This window comes from Eschscholzia californica, unplaced genomic scaffold (assembly GCF_041429995.1).
Source record: "Eschscholzia californica isolate CP2 unplaced genomic scaffold, dmEscCali1.0.p SCAF_4, whole genome shotgun sequence".
In the NCBI taxonomy this organism is placed as follows: Eukaryota; Viridiplantae; Streptophyta; class Magnoliopsida; order Ranunculales; family Papaveraceae; genus Eschscholzia; species Eschscholzia californica.
In genome coordinates, this window is record NW_028238461.1 from 42,021,459 (window position 1) to 42,038,630 (window position 17,172).

At 30.4% G+C, this 17,172-nt stretch overlaps 3 protein-coding genes across 3 annotated transcripts; all 3 read right to left on the reverse strand.

The window, feature by feature from the left end:
* Nucleotides 1-257: 257 nt before the first annotated feature.
* LOC147544797 (uncharacterized) lies at nt 258-3,650 on the reverse strand. Its single transcript, XM_086637556.1, has 7 exons — nt 1,784-3,650; nt 1,566-1,700; nt 1,359-1,493; nt 1,148-1,285; nt 938-1,072; nt 736-861; nt 258-652 (listed from the first exon to the last, which is right to left on the reverse strand). Exons 1-7 carry the CDS (start codon nt 1,838-1,840, stop codon nt 269-271), a joined length of 1,110 nt encoding a protein of 369 aa, XP_086493682.1. The 5' UTR covers nt 1,841-3,650; the 3' UTR covers nt 258-268.
* A 2,531-nt stretch (nt 3,651-6,181) lies between these two features.
* On the reverse strand, nt 6,182-9,574 carry LOC147544798 (uncharacterized). Its single transcript, XM_086637558.1, has 7 exons — nt 7,708-9,574; nt 7,490-7,624; nt 7,283-7,417; nt 7,072-7,209; nt 6,862-6,996; nt 6,660-6,785; nt 6,182-6,576 (listed from the first exon to the last, which is right to left on the reverse strand). Exons 1-7 carry the CDS (start codon nt 7,762-7,764, stop codon nt 6,193-6,195), a joined length of 1,110 nt encoding a protein of 369 aa, XP_086493684.1. The 5' UTR covers nt 7,765-9,574; the 3' UTR covers nt 6,182-6,192.
* Nucleotides 9,575-12,105: 2,531 nt separating this feature from the next.
* On the reverse strand, nt 12,106-15,498 carry LOC147544799 (uncharacterized). The gene is made up of 7 exons (XM_086637566.1): nt 13,632-15,498; nt 13,414-13,548; nt 13,207-13,341; nt 12,996-13,133; nt 12,786-12,920; nt 12,584-12,709; nt 12,106-12,500 (listed from the first exon to the last, which is right to left on the reverse strand). Exons 1-7 carry the CDS (start codon nt 13,686-13,688, stop codon nt 12,117-12,119), a joined length of 1,110 nt encoding a protein of 369 aa, XP_086493692.1. The 5' UTR covers nt 13,689-15,498; the 3' UTR covers nt 12,106-12,116.
* Nucleotides 15,499-17,172: the final 1,674 nt, after the last annotated feature.

Sequence of the window (17,172 nt, forward strand, 5' to 3'; positions counted from 1 at the left end):
TCTTGGGTAAGCTCCACTCAACTTGATGTGAACTCACAAAATAGATTCCACGTTATACGCATACTCGGAGAATGCTCGAAAGCACTTTTGTCGTAAAATCGGGACGTAATAAACCACAACGGCGTTAGCCAAGAGGGATCTACTGAAAATTATTATCCAAAAACAAATTATTTTATATTATCCAAAACAAATTTTTTTTGGATAATAATTTTTTGTTGAAATTATTATCCAAAAGTTAAAAACAAATAAGATTTATATAGGCAATATCTTACCTTTTAATAATGAATATCAAGTTAAAAAGATAAAAAAAAAATTGAAATAAATAAAAGAAGTAAAAATTCAACAATTTGTACTTACATCTGGTTGTGCCACCCATTTCTCTTTTCGCAGACGTGATTGCTCTATTTGAAGGCGCTCGTGTTCTGATATTGTATGATTCTATTAAAAAGATTAAGATACACGAATCATCACAAAATTTTCTAATATTTATAACTTGACAAAATATAAGAGAATATGTCAATAGAACAACTACATCATTTTCATTTAGGAGAGATACTTCAGGGACATTTGACTGAGTAGCAGATGAAGTTCCTTCATCCAAACGGGTCAAATGATCTCCTAAACGGGGAATACGTTGTGCTATACTTTCATTCTACAAAACACATAAAAATCATACATTATTATTTACAATATATACATGGATAGAGTGTTTGATATAAAATTAGTGGTACTTACGACATGAGTCTCATTTTGATTTTCAGAACATACTTTAGGAGCTACATTAATAGTATTTGAACTTCCTTCACCGAAACGGGTCAAACGCTCTCTTGCACGTCGATTGCGTTGTGCAATAGTTTGGTTCTACATCATTAAAAAATACTTTTATAAAAATCAAACAATATATTTTGTAATTTGCATCATAGGGTTAGAAAGTTACATTGAGTTGTTCAACTCCATAATCAGAAGAGGTTTCCTCATCATGAACATTTGGTTGATTAACAACTGAATTTCTTTCATCTAAACGTGCAGAACGTTCTCTTGCACGACGATTGCGCTGAGCTATAGCTCGATTCTGAAATATTTTTAAAAAAAAATTAGTAAAAAATAATACATAGTAATAGGCGGATGAAAGAGTAAATGAAGTTACATTGAGTTGTTCAACTCCACGCTCAGAGGAGATCTCTTTGTTAGGAAAACTTGGTTGATTAGCAATCAAATTTCTTTCTAACCCTATACTTGCGGAACGCTCTCTTGCACGACGAATGCGCTGGGCTATAGTTCGATTCTGTAATATTAAAAATAAATTAGTAAAAAAATAATACATAGTAATAGGCGGGTTAAAGTTTAGATGTAGTTACATTAAGTTGTTCAACTCGACGCTCAGAGGAGATCTCAGTATCAAGAAAACTTGGTTGATTAGCAAACGAATTTGTTTCGTCTAAACGTGCAGAACGCTCTCTTGCACGACGATTGCGTTGGGCTATAGTTCGATTCTGTAATATTAAAAATAAATTAGTAAAAAATAATACATAGTAATAGGCTGGTTAAAGTTTAAATGTAGTTACATTGAGTTGTTCAACTCCATGCTCAGAAGAAATCTCTTCGTCAGAAAAACTTGGTTGATTAGCAACCAAATTTCTTTCATGTAAACGTGTCGAACGCTCTCTTGTACGACGATTACGTTGGCCTATAGTTCGAGTCTACAATTTGGAAAATGATATATAAATAGGATTAATTTTATAAGTATAATTCATGATTTGGTAAGAAAGTGTAATTGTCATACTTCTAAAGCGGCATCTTCATCTGGCGAGTCATGAGTATGATGTTGATGAGACGCCATATATAAGGAAAAACCTGCAGTTTAGCAATTTATATGAAAGCTTCGAATTTCCAAATATAAATTTGAAAAAAGTTCAACACAATAAATGGAGACAACTAATGTGAACATTTCAAGAGTCCTTACCAAAGAACTCGATCCTAACCTTGTTGAGTTCTTTGATATTCTAATAACAACTAAAACAGAATTATATAGTTTGCTTCCCAAATAAATAAATACAAAAAAAGAACTAAACTAAACAATAGTCTATGGTGATAGTATAGAGAAATAAAAAAGAGAAGAAATCAATCCTGAAAAACAACATATTTATTGTTAGATGTGCATGTAAGCAAAGAGAATGCAATATAAGAAGAAAGATAAAGAATTACACTAAAATTTGTAACTTAATCAAAAGAATCGTGTACTATGAAACTTCACCTGGATAAAAAAAAAATATGGAAAGTCTGGTCAGATAAAAGAAATATTACCATAAGTTCAATAAAAAGTCAAGAACTCAAAACGTTGTAAAGACTTTGAAAACTAATACATAAATCTGTAATCTTTTGCCGAACTTATTAGAACTATGTAAATCTGTAATTTGTTATTTATTTTCTTTGACATGAAAGAGATTATAATAAATCTACAATCTAGAATCTATGTGTATTTCCTATAAGTTATTTTTCTTTTTGCAACATCTTATATTCGATCAAAACCACACGATAAAACAAAATAGTGGGAACTATCCTAAAATAGATTATAGTCTATATGTAGTGTATTTCTTAGTCTAAAATAAAATAGTGGGAACTATCCTAAATACACATAAATCTACAGTCTATATGTTATCTAAAACAAAATAGTTTATGTGTATTTCTTGACCTGAAAGAGATTATAATATCTATTATCTATTATATAAAGCACAATGATCTTTTTTTAGCAGGGCCGTCGATTTATGTTTTGGATATTCGTGCCCGTTAGATTATAATCTTGAGTTTCTGAATCTAACGTCTAAGACACATCCCACGTATTCAGATTAGTAGTTAAAACCACCCATTAAACATGTGGGTACACAGAACCACCCATGTTTTTCAGAAAACTACTCGCACACGGTTATTGTTTTATCTCACGGTTAGTTTTAAATCTCAGATTTTATCGTGTGGTTTTGATCGAATAATTAGTTGAGTAACTGTTTCTTATCCTTAATTTTCTCCACTTACATGTTGTCCTCTATGTTTTCTCAATTCTTCATGAATCTCTCTTTGGTTTTTTTCTTTAACTGTGTATTCTGTTAATTTCAGAGAACTTTTTTTCCATTAGTTAATTCTCTCCTTTCTTTAATTTTTATGTTGGTAATTTAGTCTAATGTTATTATGTCTCTTTGTGTCAATGTCCTACAACAACTACCCCATTCAAGGAACCATCATGCTCTTCTCTTTGTTCAACTCACTGTGTAATTTATAGCATTTAAATTCATCTAAGTAAAAGAAATCCATCCATTGATGATCTCTACTTTTTATAGATTAAAGATGCTAAACCATCATGGAACCATCAATTTTCTGGTTAAGTCTCTGTAGCTCTCATTGGTAATGAATGTATCTTTGTGGTTCTCATTGGTAATGAATGTTCAGTATGTTATTTATTGTACTCCAAATAAACAATAAATGTTATTGTACTCCAAATAAACAATAAATGTAATTAAGATCTATTCATATTTGATGTATTTTTATTTGTCAATTATGACATTTTCTGGTCGTGTTTTTATAGCTAACATTCTCTAAAATTCAATGACCTTTTCTAATTTGAAAAGAAAGAAGTATATTGAATTGAAAAAAAGAATCTTGAAGGGGTTACAGACCACCCCCGTTACTTTCTCTCCCTTATTTTTCTCTTCATGTAGGTATTCAAGCATGATTTAATCTCCACCCAGGCTCTTCAAATTCACATTAATAGGTGAGGCCGTTACTTAGATGTCAGTTTCTAATTTATTATTTATGTAACATCCTTGAATTTGTCACGCCCCATCTATTCTCTATCCTTCGATATTTAAAATATTTACTGTGAGGGGTCAAATTATTTAAGACCCAAAAGATAGGCGCCACCAACTTGGACTAACACCCTATATATTGTGTAAATTATTTTTTTTGTTGTTGTTGAAAGATAGTGCAAATTGTCCTTTTTTTTTTGTTTAAACTCATTTGTTCAAAGTTCTATGAAGAGTGAATAAATCTGACTTTCTATAAAATTATATGTTTTTGTGGTCTTTAAAGAGTGAATTAATCTCTCTAAATCATTTGTTGTTTGTTATCTTTCAAAAGTACATCCCATCTCTTTTCACATCTAATATTTTGTCTTGAATGAATATTTATTTCTAACTATGTGATCATAAGAAAAAAAATAGTGGGAACTATCTTAAAACAGATTATAGTAAATCTATAGTCTATGTGTAAACAGTTTATAGTAAATCTATAATCTATGTGTATTTCTTAGGTTGTCTAAAACACCGAAAATTATAATTTGTGTATTTCTTAGGTTGTCTAAAACAGTTTATATTAAATCTATAATCTACAATTTATGTGTATTTCTTAGGTTGTCTATGTGTAAACAGTTTGTGTCTTACTAATTTCATTCAGATATGAGACCCGAAAATTAAAAAGATACAAAAGTAAGCAAGGAGAATGAAATATGAGAAGAGAGATGGAACCTGAAAAACGAAAAAGGCACCAAGTAAGCAACAAAAAGGTAGAAGATGGAGGGGAAGTAGAAGTGGGTCAGAGGGATGGAGAGACGAAGTAAAAGCTGGAAGAAGTAAGGTTTGGCCTCTATATGTGAATGAAGGAAGCAATCCTGAAAAACAATAAAATAAAAAGATTTAGATTAACATGGACCAAACAATAAAGCAATCCTGAAAAAATTATTTGGAATTATAAGCAAGGAGAATGAAATAGAAGAGAGAGATAATTTTTCCAAATTCAACTTTGATGATTTTTTGGCAAGGTCAAATTAACAGGAGAAGAAGACACAACATGAACACATCAAAGAATAAAAGAGAAATAAACAAAGAGATCAATGGGAGTGTGCTATTTTAACAAACATGTTATGTACAACTTGAATAGCTATTGCTCAATGGGAAAATTAAGAGAAGAAAAATTAAGCTCAATGGGAAAATTAAGAGAAGAAAAATTAAGAGAAGAAGACACAAATACAAAATTACATAATATACTCGAAATATAAACTTGAACTACTCTTGCTCGAGTAGATTGTATGTATTTATAACTTTCCCAGGGAGAAGATTGTGGAGTTATTAAAGGGATATCTGAGTGATAAAATTCGATTTGCATCTGGGTAATTTTAGTTGAGATAATTTAGGGCAAGATAATTATCTTCCACTTTCATTTGGTTTCAAGAAACCGTAAGTTTTAAGAAAGAGCCATGGGAAGTGGAAGTCGGTTAGGGAGATAGGAAAAATCGAATAAGTTTTAAGAAATAGCCATGGGAAGTGGAAGTCGGTTAGGGAGAGAGGAAAAATTGAATAAGGATTTTTTTTTTTTTGTTGAATGGAATAGGGGTCTTCACTTCACCCACGACCATTCTTAGGATAAATTATATGTTAAATGTCCTGTTTTTTTTTTTTTTTGAAACATGTCAAATGACCTTAATAACTAATTTTAGTTGAGATAATTTAGGGCAAGATAATTATCTTCCACTTTCATTTAGTTTCAAGAAACCGTAAGTTTTAAGAAAGAGTCATGGAAACTGGAAGTCGGTTAGGGAGAGAGGAAAAAAATACATACAAAACTTGTACAGGAATTGAAAGTAGAAAAAAAAAGAGCTTTTTACATATGCAAGTACAAAAATATTCTTAAACCACATAACAACTAATAAAGGAACACAATATATTCAATAACTTAGAAAGAAAGATTTTTTTTTTTTTTCGAAAGAGCAAAAAATATCATATAAATGAAATAAATGCAAAAAAAAAAGACTCAAACATATGACATTAATTTCCTCTCTCCCGGGATTTGGTTAGTTATATTTGTAAATAACATGGACTGATTCTTTTATCTTCATAGTAGAACAAATTAATTACACAAAATAATAAGGAAATACAACTTCTTGGGTAAGCTCCACTCAACTTGATGTGAACTCACAAAATAGATTCCACGTTATACGCATACTCGGAGAATGCTCGAAAGCACTTTTGTCGTAAAATCGGGACGTAATAAACCACAACGGCGTTAGCCAAGAGGGATCTACTGAAAATTATTATCCAAAAACAAATTATTTTATATTATCCAAAACAAATTTTTTTTGGATAATAATTTTTTGTTGAAATTATTATCCAAAAGTTAAAAACAAATAAGATTTATATAGGCAATATCTTACCTTTTAATAATGAATATCAAGTTAAAAAGATAAAAAAAAAATTGAAATAAATAAAAGAAGTAAAAATTCAACAATTTGTACTTACATCTGGTTGTGCCACCCATTTCTCTTTTCGCAGACGTGATTGCTCTATTTGAAGGCGCTCGTGTTCTGATATTGTATGATTCTATTAAAAAGATTAAGATACACGAATCATCACAAAATTTTCTAATATTTATAACTTGACAAAATATAAGAGAATATGTCAATAGAACAACTACATCATTTTCATTTAGGAGAGATACTTCAGGGACATTTGACTGAGTAGCAGATGAAGTTCCTTCATCCAAACGGGTCAAATGATCTCCTAAACGGGGAATACGTTGTGCTATACTTTCATTCTACAAAACACATAAAAATCATACATTATTATTTACAATATATACATGGATAGAGTGTTTGATATAAAATTAGTGGTACTTACGACATGAGTCTCATTTTGATTTTCAGAACATACTTTAGGAGCTACATTAATAGTATTTGAACTTCCTTCACCGAAACGGGTCAAACGCTCTCTTGCACGTCGATTGCGTTGTGCAATAGTTTGGTTCTACATCATTAAAAAATACTTTTATAAAAATCAAACAATATATTTTGTAATTTGCATCATAGGGTTAGAAAGTTACATTGAGTTGTTCAACTCCATAATCAGAAGAGGTTTCCTCATCATGAACATTTGGTTGATTAACAACTGAATTTCTTTCATCTAAACGTGCAGAACGTTCTCTTGCACGACGATTGCGCTGAGCTATAGCTCGATTCTGAAATATTTTTAAAAAAAAATTAGTAAAAAATAATACATAGTAATAGGCGGATGAAAGAGTAAATGAAGTTACATTGAGTTGTTCAACTCCACGCTCAGAGGAGATCTCTTTGTTAGGAAAACTTGGTTGATTAGCAATCAAATTTCTTTCTAACCCTATACTTGCGGAACGCTCTCTTGCACGACGAATGCGCTGGGCTATAGTTCGATTCTGTAATATTAAAAATAAATTAGTAAAAAAATAATACATAGTAATAGGCGGGTTAAAGTTTAGATGTAGTTACATTAAGTTGTTCAACTCGACGCTCAGAGGAGATCTCAGTATCAAGAAAACTTGGTTGATTAGCAAACGAATTTGTTTCGTCTAAACGTGCAGAACGCTCTCTTGCACGACGATTGCGTTGGGCTATAGTTCGATTCTGTAATATTAAAAATAAATTAGTAAAAAATAATACATAGTAATAGGCTGGTTAAAGTTTAAATGTAGTTACATTGAGTTGTTCAACTCCATGCTCAGAAGAAATCTCTTCGTCAGAAAAACTTGGTTGATTAGCAACCAAATTTCTTTCATGTAAACGTGTCGAACGCTCTCTTGTACGACGATTACGTTGGCCTATAGTTCGAGTCTACAATTTGGAAAATGATATATAAATAGGATTAATTTTATAAGTATAATTCATGATTTGGTAAGAAAGTGTAATTGTCATACTTCTAAAGCGGCATCTTCATCTGGCGAGTCATGAGTATGATGTTGATGAGACGCCATATATAAGGAAAAACCTGCAGTTTAGCAATTTATATGAAAGCTTCGAATTTCCAAATATAAATTTGAAAAAAGTTCAACACAATAAATGGAGACAACTAATGTGAACATTTCAAGAGTCCTTACCAAAGAACTCGATCCTAACCTTGTTGAGTTCTTTGATATTCTAATAACAACTAAAACAGAATTATATAGTTTGCTTCCCAAATAAATAAATACAAAAAAAGAACTAAACTAAACAATAGTCTATGGTGATAGTATAGAGAAATAAAAAAGAGAAGAAATCAATCCTGAAAAACAACATATTTATTGTTAGATGTGCATGTAAGCAAAGAGAATGCAATATAAGAAGAAAGATAAAGAATTACACTAAAATTTGTAACTTAATCAAAAGAATCGTGTACTATGAAACTTCACCTGGATAAAAAAAAAATATGGAAAGTCTGGTCAGATAAAAGAAATATTACCATAAGTTCAATAAAAAGTCAAGAACTCAAAACGTTGTAAAGACTTTGAAAACTAATACATAAATCTGTAATCTTTTGCCGAACTTATTAGAACTATGTAAATCTGTAATTTGTTATTTATTTTCTTTGACATGAAAGAGATTATAATAAATCTACAATCTAGAATCTATGTGTATTTCCTATAAGTTATTTTTCTTTTTGCAACATCTTATATTCGATCAAAACCACACGATAAAACAAAATAGTGGGAACTATCCTAAAATAGATTATAGTCTATATGTAGTGTATTTCTTAGTCTAAAATAAAATAGTGGGAACTATCCTAAATACACATAAATCTACAGTCTATATGTTATCTAAAACAAAATAGTTTATGTGTATTTCTTGACCTGAAAGAGATTATAATATCTATTATCTATTATATAAAGCACAATGATCTTTTTTTAGCAGGGCCGTCGATTTATGTTTTGGATATTCGTGCCCGTTAGATTATAATCTTGAGTTTCTGAATCTAACGTCTAAGACACATCCCACGTATTCAGATTAGTAGTTAAAACCACCCATTAAACATGTGGGTACACAGAACCACCCATGTTTTTCAGAAAACTACTCGCACACGGTTATTGTTTTATCTCACGGTTAGTTTTAAATCTCAGATTTTATCGTGTGGTTTTGATCGAATAATTAGTTGAGTAACTGTTTCTTATCCTTAATTTTCTCCACTTACATGTTGTCCTCTATGTTTTCTCAATTCTTCATGAATCTCTCTTTGGTTTTTTTCTTTAACTGTGTATTCTGTTAATTTCAGAGAACTTTTTTTCCATTAGTTAATTCTCTCCTTTCTTTAATTTTTATGTTGGTAATTTAGTCTAATGTTATTATGTCTCTTTGTGTCAATGTCCTACAACAACTACCCCATTCAAGGAACCATCATGCTCTTCTCTTTGTTCAACTCACTGTGTAATTTATAGCATTTAAATTCATCTAAGTAAAAGAAATCCATCCATTGATGATCTCTACTTTTTATAGATTAAAGATGCTAAACCATCATGGAACCATCAATTTTCTGGTTAAGTCTCTGTAGCTCTCATTGGTAATGAATGTATCTTTGTGGTTCTCATTGGTAATGAATGTTCAGTATGTTATTTATTGTACTCCAAATAAACAATAAATGTTATTGTACTCCAAATAAACAATAAATGTAATTAAGATCTATTCATATTTGATGTATTTTTATTTGTCAATTATGACATTTTCTGGTCGTGTTTTTATAGCTAACATTCTCTAAAATTCAATGACCTTTTCTAATTTGAAAAGAAAGAAGTATATTGAATTGAAAAAAAGAATCTTGAAGGGGTTACAGACCACCCCCGTTACTTTCTCTCCCTTATTTTTCTCTTCATGTAGGTATTCAAGCATGATTTAATCTCCACCCAGGCTCTTCAAATTCACATTAATAGGTGAGGCCGTTACTTAGATGTCAGTTTCTAATTTATTATTTATGTAACATCCTTGAATTTGTCACGCCCCATCTATTCTCTATCCTTCGATATTTAAAATATTTACTGTGAGGGGTCAAATTATTTAAGACCCAAAAGATAGGCGCCACCAACTTGGACTAACACCCTATATATTGTGTAAATTATTTTTTTTGTTGTTGTTGAAAGATAGTGCAAATTGTCCTTTTTTTTTTGTTTAAACTCATTTGTTCAAAGTTCTATGAAGAGTGAATAAATCTGACTTTCTATAAAATTATATGTTTTTGTGGTCTTTAAAGAGTGAATTAATCTCTCTAAATCATTTGTTGTTTGTTATCTTTCAAAAGTACATCCCATCTCTTTTCACATCTAATATTTTGTCTTGAATGAATATTTATTTCTAACTATGTGATCATAAGAAAAAAAATAGTGGGAACTATCTTAAAACAGATTATAGTAAATCTATAGTCTATGTGTAAACAGTTTATAGTAAATCTATAATCTATGTGTATTTCTTAGGTTGTCTAAAACACCGAAAATTATAATTTGTGTATTTCTTAGGTTGTCTAAAACAGTTTATATTAAATCTATAATCTACAATTTATGTGTATTTCTTAGGTTGTCTATGTGTAAACAGTTTGTGTCTTACTAATTTCATTCAGATATGAGACCCGAAAATTAAAAAGATACAAAAGTAAGCAAGGAGAATGAAATATGAGAAGAGAGATGGAACCTGAAAAACGAAAAAGGCACCAAGTAAGCAACAAAAAGGTAGAAGATGGAGGGGAAGTAGAAGTGGGTCAGAGGGATGGAGAGACGAAGTAAAAGCTGGAAGAAGTAAGGTTTGGCCTCTATATGTGAATGAAGGAAGCAATCCTGAAAAACAATAAAATAAAAAGATTTAGATTAACATGGACCAAACAATAAAGCAATCCTGAAAAAATTATTTGGAATTATAAGCAAGGAGAATGAAATAGAAGAGAGAGATAATTTTTCCAAATTCAACTTTGATGATTTTTTGGCAAGGTCAAATTAACAGGAGAAGAAGACACAACATGAACACATCAAAGAATAAAAGAGAAATAAACAAAGAGATCAATGGGAGTGTGCTATTTTAACAAACATGTTATGTACAACTTGAATAGCTATTGCTCAATGGGAAAATTAAGAGAAGAAAAATTAAGCTCAATGGGAAAATTAAGAGAAGAAAAATTAAGAGAAGAAGACACAAATACAAAATTACATAATATACTCGAAATATAAACTTGAACTACTCTTGCTCGAGTAGATTGTATGTATTTATAACTTTCCCAGGGAGAAGATTGTGGAGTTATTAAAGGGATATCTGAGTGATAAAATTCGATTTGCATCTGGGTAATTTTAGTTGAGATAATTTAGGGCAAGATAATTATCTTCCACTTTCATTTGGTTTCAAGAAACCGTAAGTTTTAAGAAAGAGCCATGGGAAGTGGAAGTCGGTTAGGGAGATAGGAAAAATCGAATAAGTTTTAAGAAATAGCCATGGGAAGTGGAAGTCGGTTAGGGAGAGAGGAAAAATTGAATAAGGATTTTTTTTTTTTTGTTGAATGGAATAGGGGTCTTCACTTCACCCACGACCATTCTTAGGATAAATTATATGTTAAATGTCCTGTTTTTTTTTTTTTTTGAAACATGTCAAATGACCTTAATAACTAATTTTAGTTGAGATAATTTAGGGCAAGATAATTATCTTCCACTTTCATTTAGTTTCAAGAAACCGTAAGTTTTAAGAAAGAGTCATGGAAACTGGAAGTCGGTTAGGGAGAGAGGAAAAAAATACATACAAAACTTGTACAGGAATTGAAAGTAGAAAAAAAAAGAGCTTTTTACATATGCAAGTACAAAAATATTCTTAAACCACATAACAACTAATAAAGGAACACAATATATTCAATAACTTAGAAAGAAAGATTTTTTTTTTTTTTCGAAAGAGCAAAAAATATCATATAAATGAAATAAATGCAAAAAAAAAAGACTCAAACATATGACATTAATTTCCTCTCTCCCGGGATTTGGTTAGTTATATTTGTAAATAACATGGACTGATTCTTTTATCTTCATAGTAGAACAAATTAATTACACAAAATAATAAGGAAATACAACTTCTTGGGTAAGCTCCACTCAACTTGATGTGAACTCACAAAATAGATTCCACGTTATACGCATACTCGGAGAATGCTCGAAAGCACTTTTGTCGTAAAATCGGGACGTAATAAACCACAACGGCGTTAGCCAAGAGGGATCTACTGAAAATTATTATCCAAAAACAAATTATTTTATATTATCCAAAACAAATTTTTTTTGGATAATAATTTTTTGTTGAAATTATTATCCAAAAGTTAAAAACAAATAAGATTTATATAGGCAATATCTTACCTTTTAATAATGAATATCAAGTTAAAAAGATAAAAAAAAAATTGAAATAAATAAAAGAAGTAAAAATTCAACAATTTGTACTTACATCTGGTTGTGCCACCCATTTCTCTTTTCGCAGACGTGATTGCTCTATTTGAAGGCGCTCGTGTTCTGATATTGTATGATTCTATTAAAAAGATTAAGATACACGAATCATCACAAAATTTTCTAATATTTATAACTTGACAAAATATAAGAGAATATGTCAATAGAACAACTACATCATTTTCATTTAGGAGAGATACTTCAGGGACATTTGACTGAGTAGCAGATGAAGTTCCTTCATCCAAACGGGTCAAATGATCTCCTAAACGGGGAATACGTTGTGCTATACTTTCATTCTACAAAACACATAAAAATCATACATTATTATTTACAATATATACATGGATAGAGTGTTTGATATAAAATTAGTGGTACTTACGACATGAGTCTCATTTTGATTTTCAGAACATACTTTAGGAGCTACATTAATAGTATTTGAACTTCCTTCACCGAAACGGGTCAAACGCTCTCTTGCACGTCGATTGCGTTGTGCAATAGTTTGGTTCTACATCATTAAAAAATACTTTTATAAAAATCAAACAATATATTTTGTAATTTGCATCATAGGGTTAGAAAGTTACATTGAGTTGTTCAACTCCATAATCAGAAGAGGTTTCCTCATCATGAACATTTGGTTGATTAACAACTGAATTTCTTTCATCTAAACGTGCAGAACGTTCTCTTGCACGACGATTGCGCTGAGCTATAGCTCGATTCTGAAATATTTTTAAAAAAAAATTAGTAAAAAATAATACATAGTAATAGGCGGATGAAAGAGTAAATGAAGTTACATTGAGTTGTTCAACTCCACGCTCAGAGGAGATCTCTTTGTTAGGAAAACTTGGTTGATTAGCAATCAAATTTCTTTCTAACCCTATACTTGCGGAACGCTCTCTTGCACGACGAATGCGCTGGGCTATAGTTCGATTCTGTAATATTAAAAATAAATTAGTAAAAAAATAATACATAGTAATAGGCGGGTTAAAGTTTAGATGTAGTTACATTAAGTTGTTCAACTCGACGCTCAGAGGAGATCTCAGTATCAAGAAAACTTGGTTGATTAGCAAACGAATTTGTTTCGTCTAAACGTGCAGAACGCTCTCTTGCACGACGATTGCGTTGGGCTATAGTTCGATTCTGTAATATTAAAAATAAATTAGTAAAAAATAATACATAGTAATAGGCTGGTTAAAGTTTAAATGTAGTTACATTGAGTTGTTCAACTCCATGCTCAGAAGAAATCTCTTCGTCAGAAAAACTTGGTTGATTAGCAACCAAATTTCTTTCATGTAAACGTGTCGAACGCTCTCTTGTACGACGATTACGTTGGCCTATAGTTCGAGTCTACAATTTGGAAAATGATATATAAATAGGATTAATTTTATAAGTATAATTCATGATTTGGTAAGAAAGTGTAATTGTCATACTTCTAAAGCGGCATCTTCATCTGGCGAGTCATGAGTATGATGTTGATGAGACGCCATATATAAGGAAAAACCTGCAGTTTAGCAATTTATATGAAAGCTTCGAATTTCCAAATATAAATTTGAAAAAAGTTCAACACAATAAATGGAGACAACTAATGTGAACATTTCAAGAGTCCTTACCAAAGAACTCGATCCTAACCTTGTTGAGTTCTTTGATATTCTAATAACAACTAAAACAGAATTATATAGTTTGCTTCCCAAATAAATAAATACAAAAAAAGAACTAAACTAAACAATAGTCTATGGTGATAGTATAGAGAAATAAAAAAGAGAAGAAATCAATCCTGAAAAACAACATATTTATTGTTAGATGTGCATGTAAGCAAAGAGAATGCAATATAAGAAGAAAGATAAAGAATTACACTAAAATTTGTAACTTAATCAAAAGAATCGTGTACTATGAAACTTCACCTGGATAAAAAAAAAATATGGAAAGTCTGGTCAGATAAAAGAAATATTACCATAAGTTCAATAAAAAGTCAAGAACTCAAAACGTTGTAAAGACTTTGAAAACTAATACATAAATCTGTAATCTTTTGCCGAACTTATTAGAACTATGTAAATCTGTAATTTGTTATTTATTTTCTTTGACATGAAAGAGATTATAATAAATCTACAATCTAGAATCTATGTGTATTTCCTATAAGTTATTTTTCTTTTTGCAACATCTTATATTCGATCAAAACCACACGATAAAACAAAATAGTGGGAACTATCCTAAAATAGATTATAGTCTATATGTAGTGTATTTCTTAGTCTAAAATAAAATAGTGGGAACTATCCTAAATACACATAAATCTACAGTCTATATGTTATCTAAAACAAAATAGTTTATGTGTATTTCTTGACCTGAAAGAGATTATAATATCTATTATCTATTATATAAAGCACAATGATCTTTTTTTAGCAGGGCCGTCGATTTATGTTTTGGATATTCGTGCCCGTTAGATTATAATCTTGAGTTTCTGAATCTAACGTCTAAGACACATCCCACGTATTCAGATTAGTAGTTAAAACCACCCATTAAACATGTGGGTACACAGAACCACCCATGTTTTTCAGAAAACTACTCGCACACGGTTATTGTTTTATCTCACGGTTAGTTTTAAATCTCAGATTTTATCGTGTGGTTTTGATCGAATAATTAGTTGAGTAACTGTTTCTTATCCTTAATTTTCTCCACTTACATGTTGTCCTCTATGTTTTCTCAATTCTTCATGAATCTCTCTTTGGTTTTTTTCTTTAACTGTGTATTCTGTTAATTTCAGAGAACTTTTTTTCCATTAGTTAATTCTCTCCTTTCTTTAATTTTTATGTTGGTAATTTAGTCTAATGTTATTATGTCTCTTTGTGTCAATGTCCTACAACAACTACCCCATTCAAGGAACCATCATGCTCTTCTCTTTGTTCAACTCACTGTGTAATTTATAGCATTTAAATTCATCTAAGTAAAAGAAATCCATCCATTGATGATCTCTACTTTTTATAGATTAAAGATGCTAAACCATCATGGAACCATCAATTTTCTGGTTAAGTCTCTGTAGCTCTCATTGGTAATGAATGTATCTTTGTGGTTCTCATTGGTAATGAATGTTCAGTATGTTATTTATTGTACTCCAAATAAACAATAAATGTTATTGTACTCCAAATAAACAATAAATGTAATTAAGATCTATTCATATTTGATGTATTTTTATTTGTCAATTATGACATTTTCTGGTCGTGTTTTTATAGCTAACATTCTCTAAAATTCAATGACCTTTTCTAATTTGAAAAGAAAGAAGTATATTGAATTGAAAAAAAGAATCTTGAAGGGGTTACAGACCACCCCCGTTACTTTCTCTCCCTTATTTTTCTCTTCATGTAGGTATTCAAGCATGATTTAATCTCCACCCAGGCTCTTCAAATTCACATTAATAGGTGAGGCCGTTACTTAGATGTCAGTTTCTAATTTATTATTTATGTAACATCCTTGAATTTGTCACGCCCCATCTATTCTCTATCCTTCGATATTTAAAATATTTACTGTGAGGGGTCAAATTATTTAAGACCCAAAAGATAGGCGCCACCAACTTGGACTAACACCCTATATATTGTGTAAATTATTTTTTTTGTTGTTGTTGAAAGATAGTGCAAATTGTCCTTTTTTTTTTGTTTAAACTCATTTGTTCAAAGTTCTATGAAGAGTGAATAAATCTGACTTTCTATAAAATTATATGTTTTTGTGGTCTTTAAAGAGTGAATTAATCTCTCTAAATCATTTGTTGTTTGTTATCTTTCAAAAGTACATCCCATCTCTTTTCACATCTAATATTTTGTCTTGAATGAATATTTATTTCTAACTATGTGATCATAAGAAAAAAAATAGTGGGAACTATCTTAAAACAGATTATAGTAAATCTATAGTCTATGTGTAAACAGTTTATAGTAAATCTATAATCTATGTGTATTTCTTAGGTTGTCTAAAACACCGAAAATTATAATTTGTGTATTTCTTAGGTTGTCTAAAACAGTTTATATTAAATCTATAATCTACAATTTATGTGTATTTCTTAGGTTGTCTATGTGTAAACAGTTTGTGTCTTACTAATTTCATTCAGATATGAGACCCGAAAATTAAAAAGATACAAAAGTAAGCAAGGAGAATGAAATATGAGAAGAGAGATGGAACCTGAAAAACGAAAAAGGCACCAAGTAAGCAACAAAAAGGTAGAAGATGGAGGGGAAGTAGAAGTGGGTCAGAGGGATGGAGAGACGAAGTAAAAGCTGGAAGAAGTAAGGTTTGGCCTCTATATGTGAATGAAGGAAGCAATCCTGAAAAACAATAAAATAAAAAGATTTAGATTAACATGGACCAAACAATAAAGCAATCCTGAAAAAATTATTTGGAATTATAAGCAAGGAGAATGAAATAGAAGAGAGAGATAATTTTTCCAAATTCAACTTTGATGATTTTTTGGCAAGGTCAAATTAACAGGAGAAGAAGACACAACATGAACACATCAAAGAATAAAAGAGAAATAAACAAAGAGATCAATGGGAGTGTGCTATTTTAACAAACATGTTATGTACAACTTGAATAGCTATTGCTCAATGGGAAAATTAAGAGAAGAAAAATTAAGCTCAATGGGAAAATTAAGAGAAGAAAAATTAAGAGAAGAAGACACAAATACAAAATTACATAATATACTCGAAATATAAACTTGAACTACTCTTGCTCGAGTAGATTGTATGTATTTATAACTTTCCCAGGGAGAAGATTGTGGAGTTATTAAAGGGATATCTGAGTGATAAAATTCGATTTGCATCTGGGTAATTTTAGTTGAGATAATTTAGGGCAAGATAATTATCTTCCACTTTCATTTGGTTTCAAGAAACCGTAAGTTTTAAGAAAGAGCCATGGGAAGTGGAAGTCGGTTAGGGAGATAGGAAAAATCGAATAAGTTTTAAGAAATAGCCATGGGAAGTGGAAGTCGGTTAG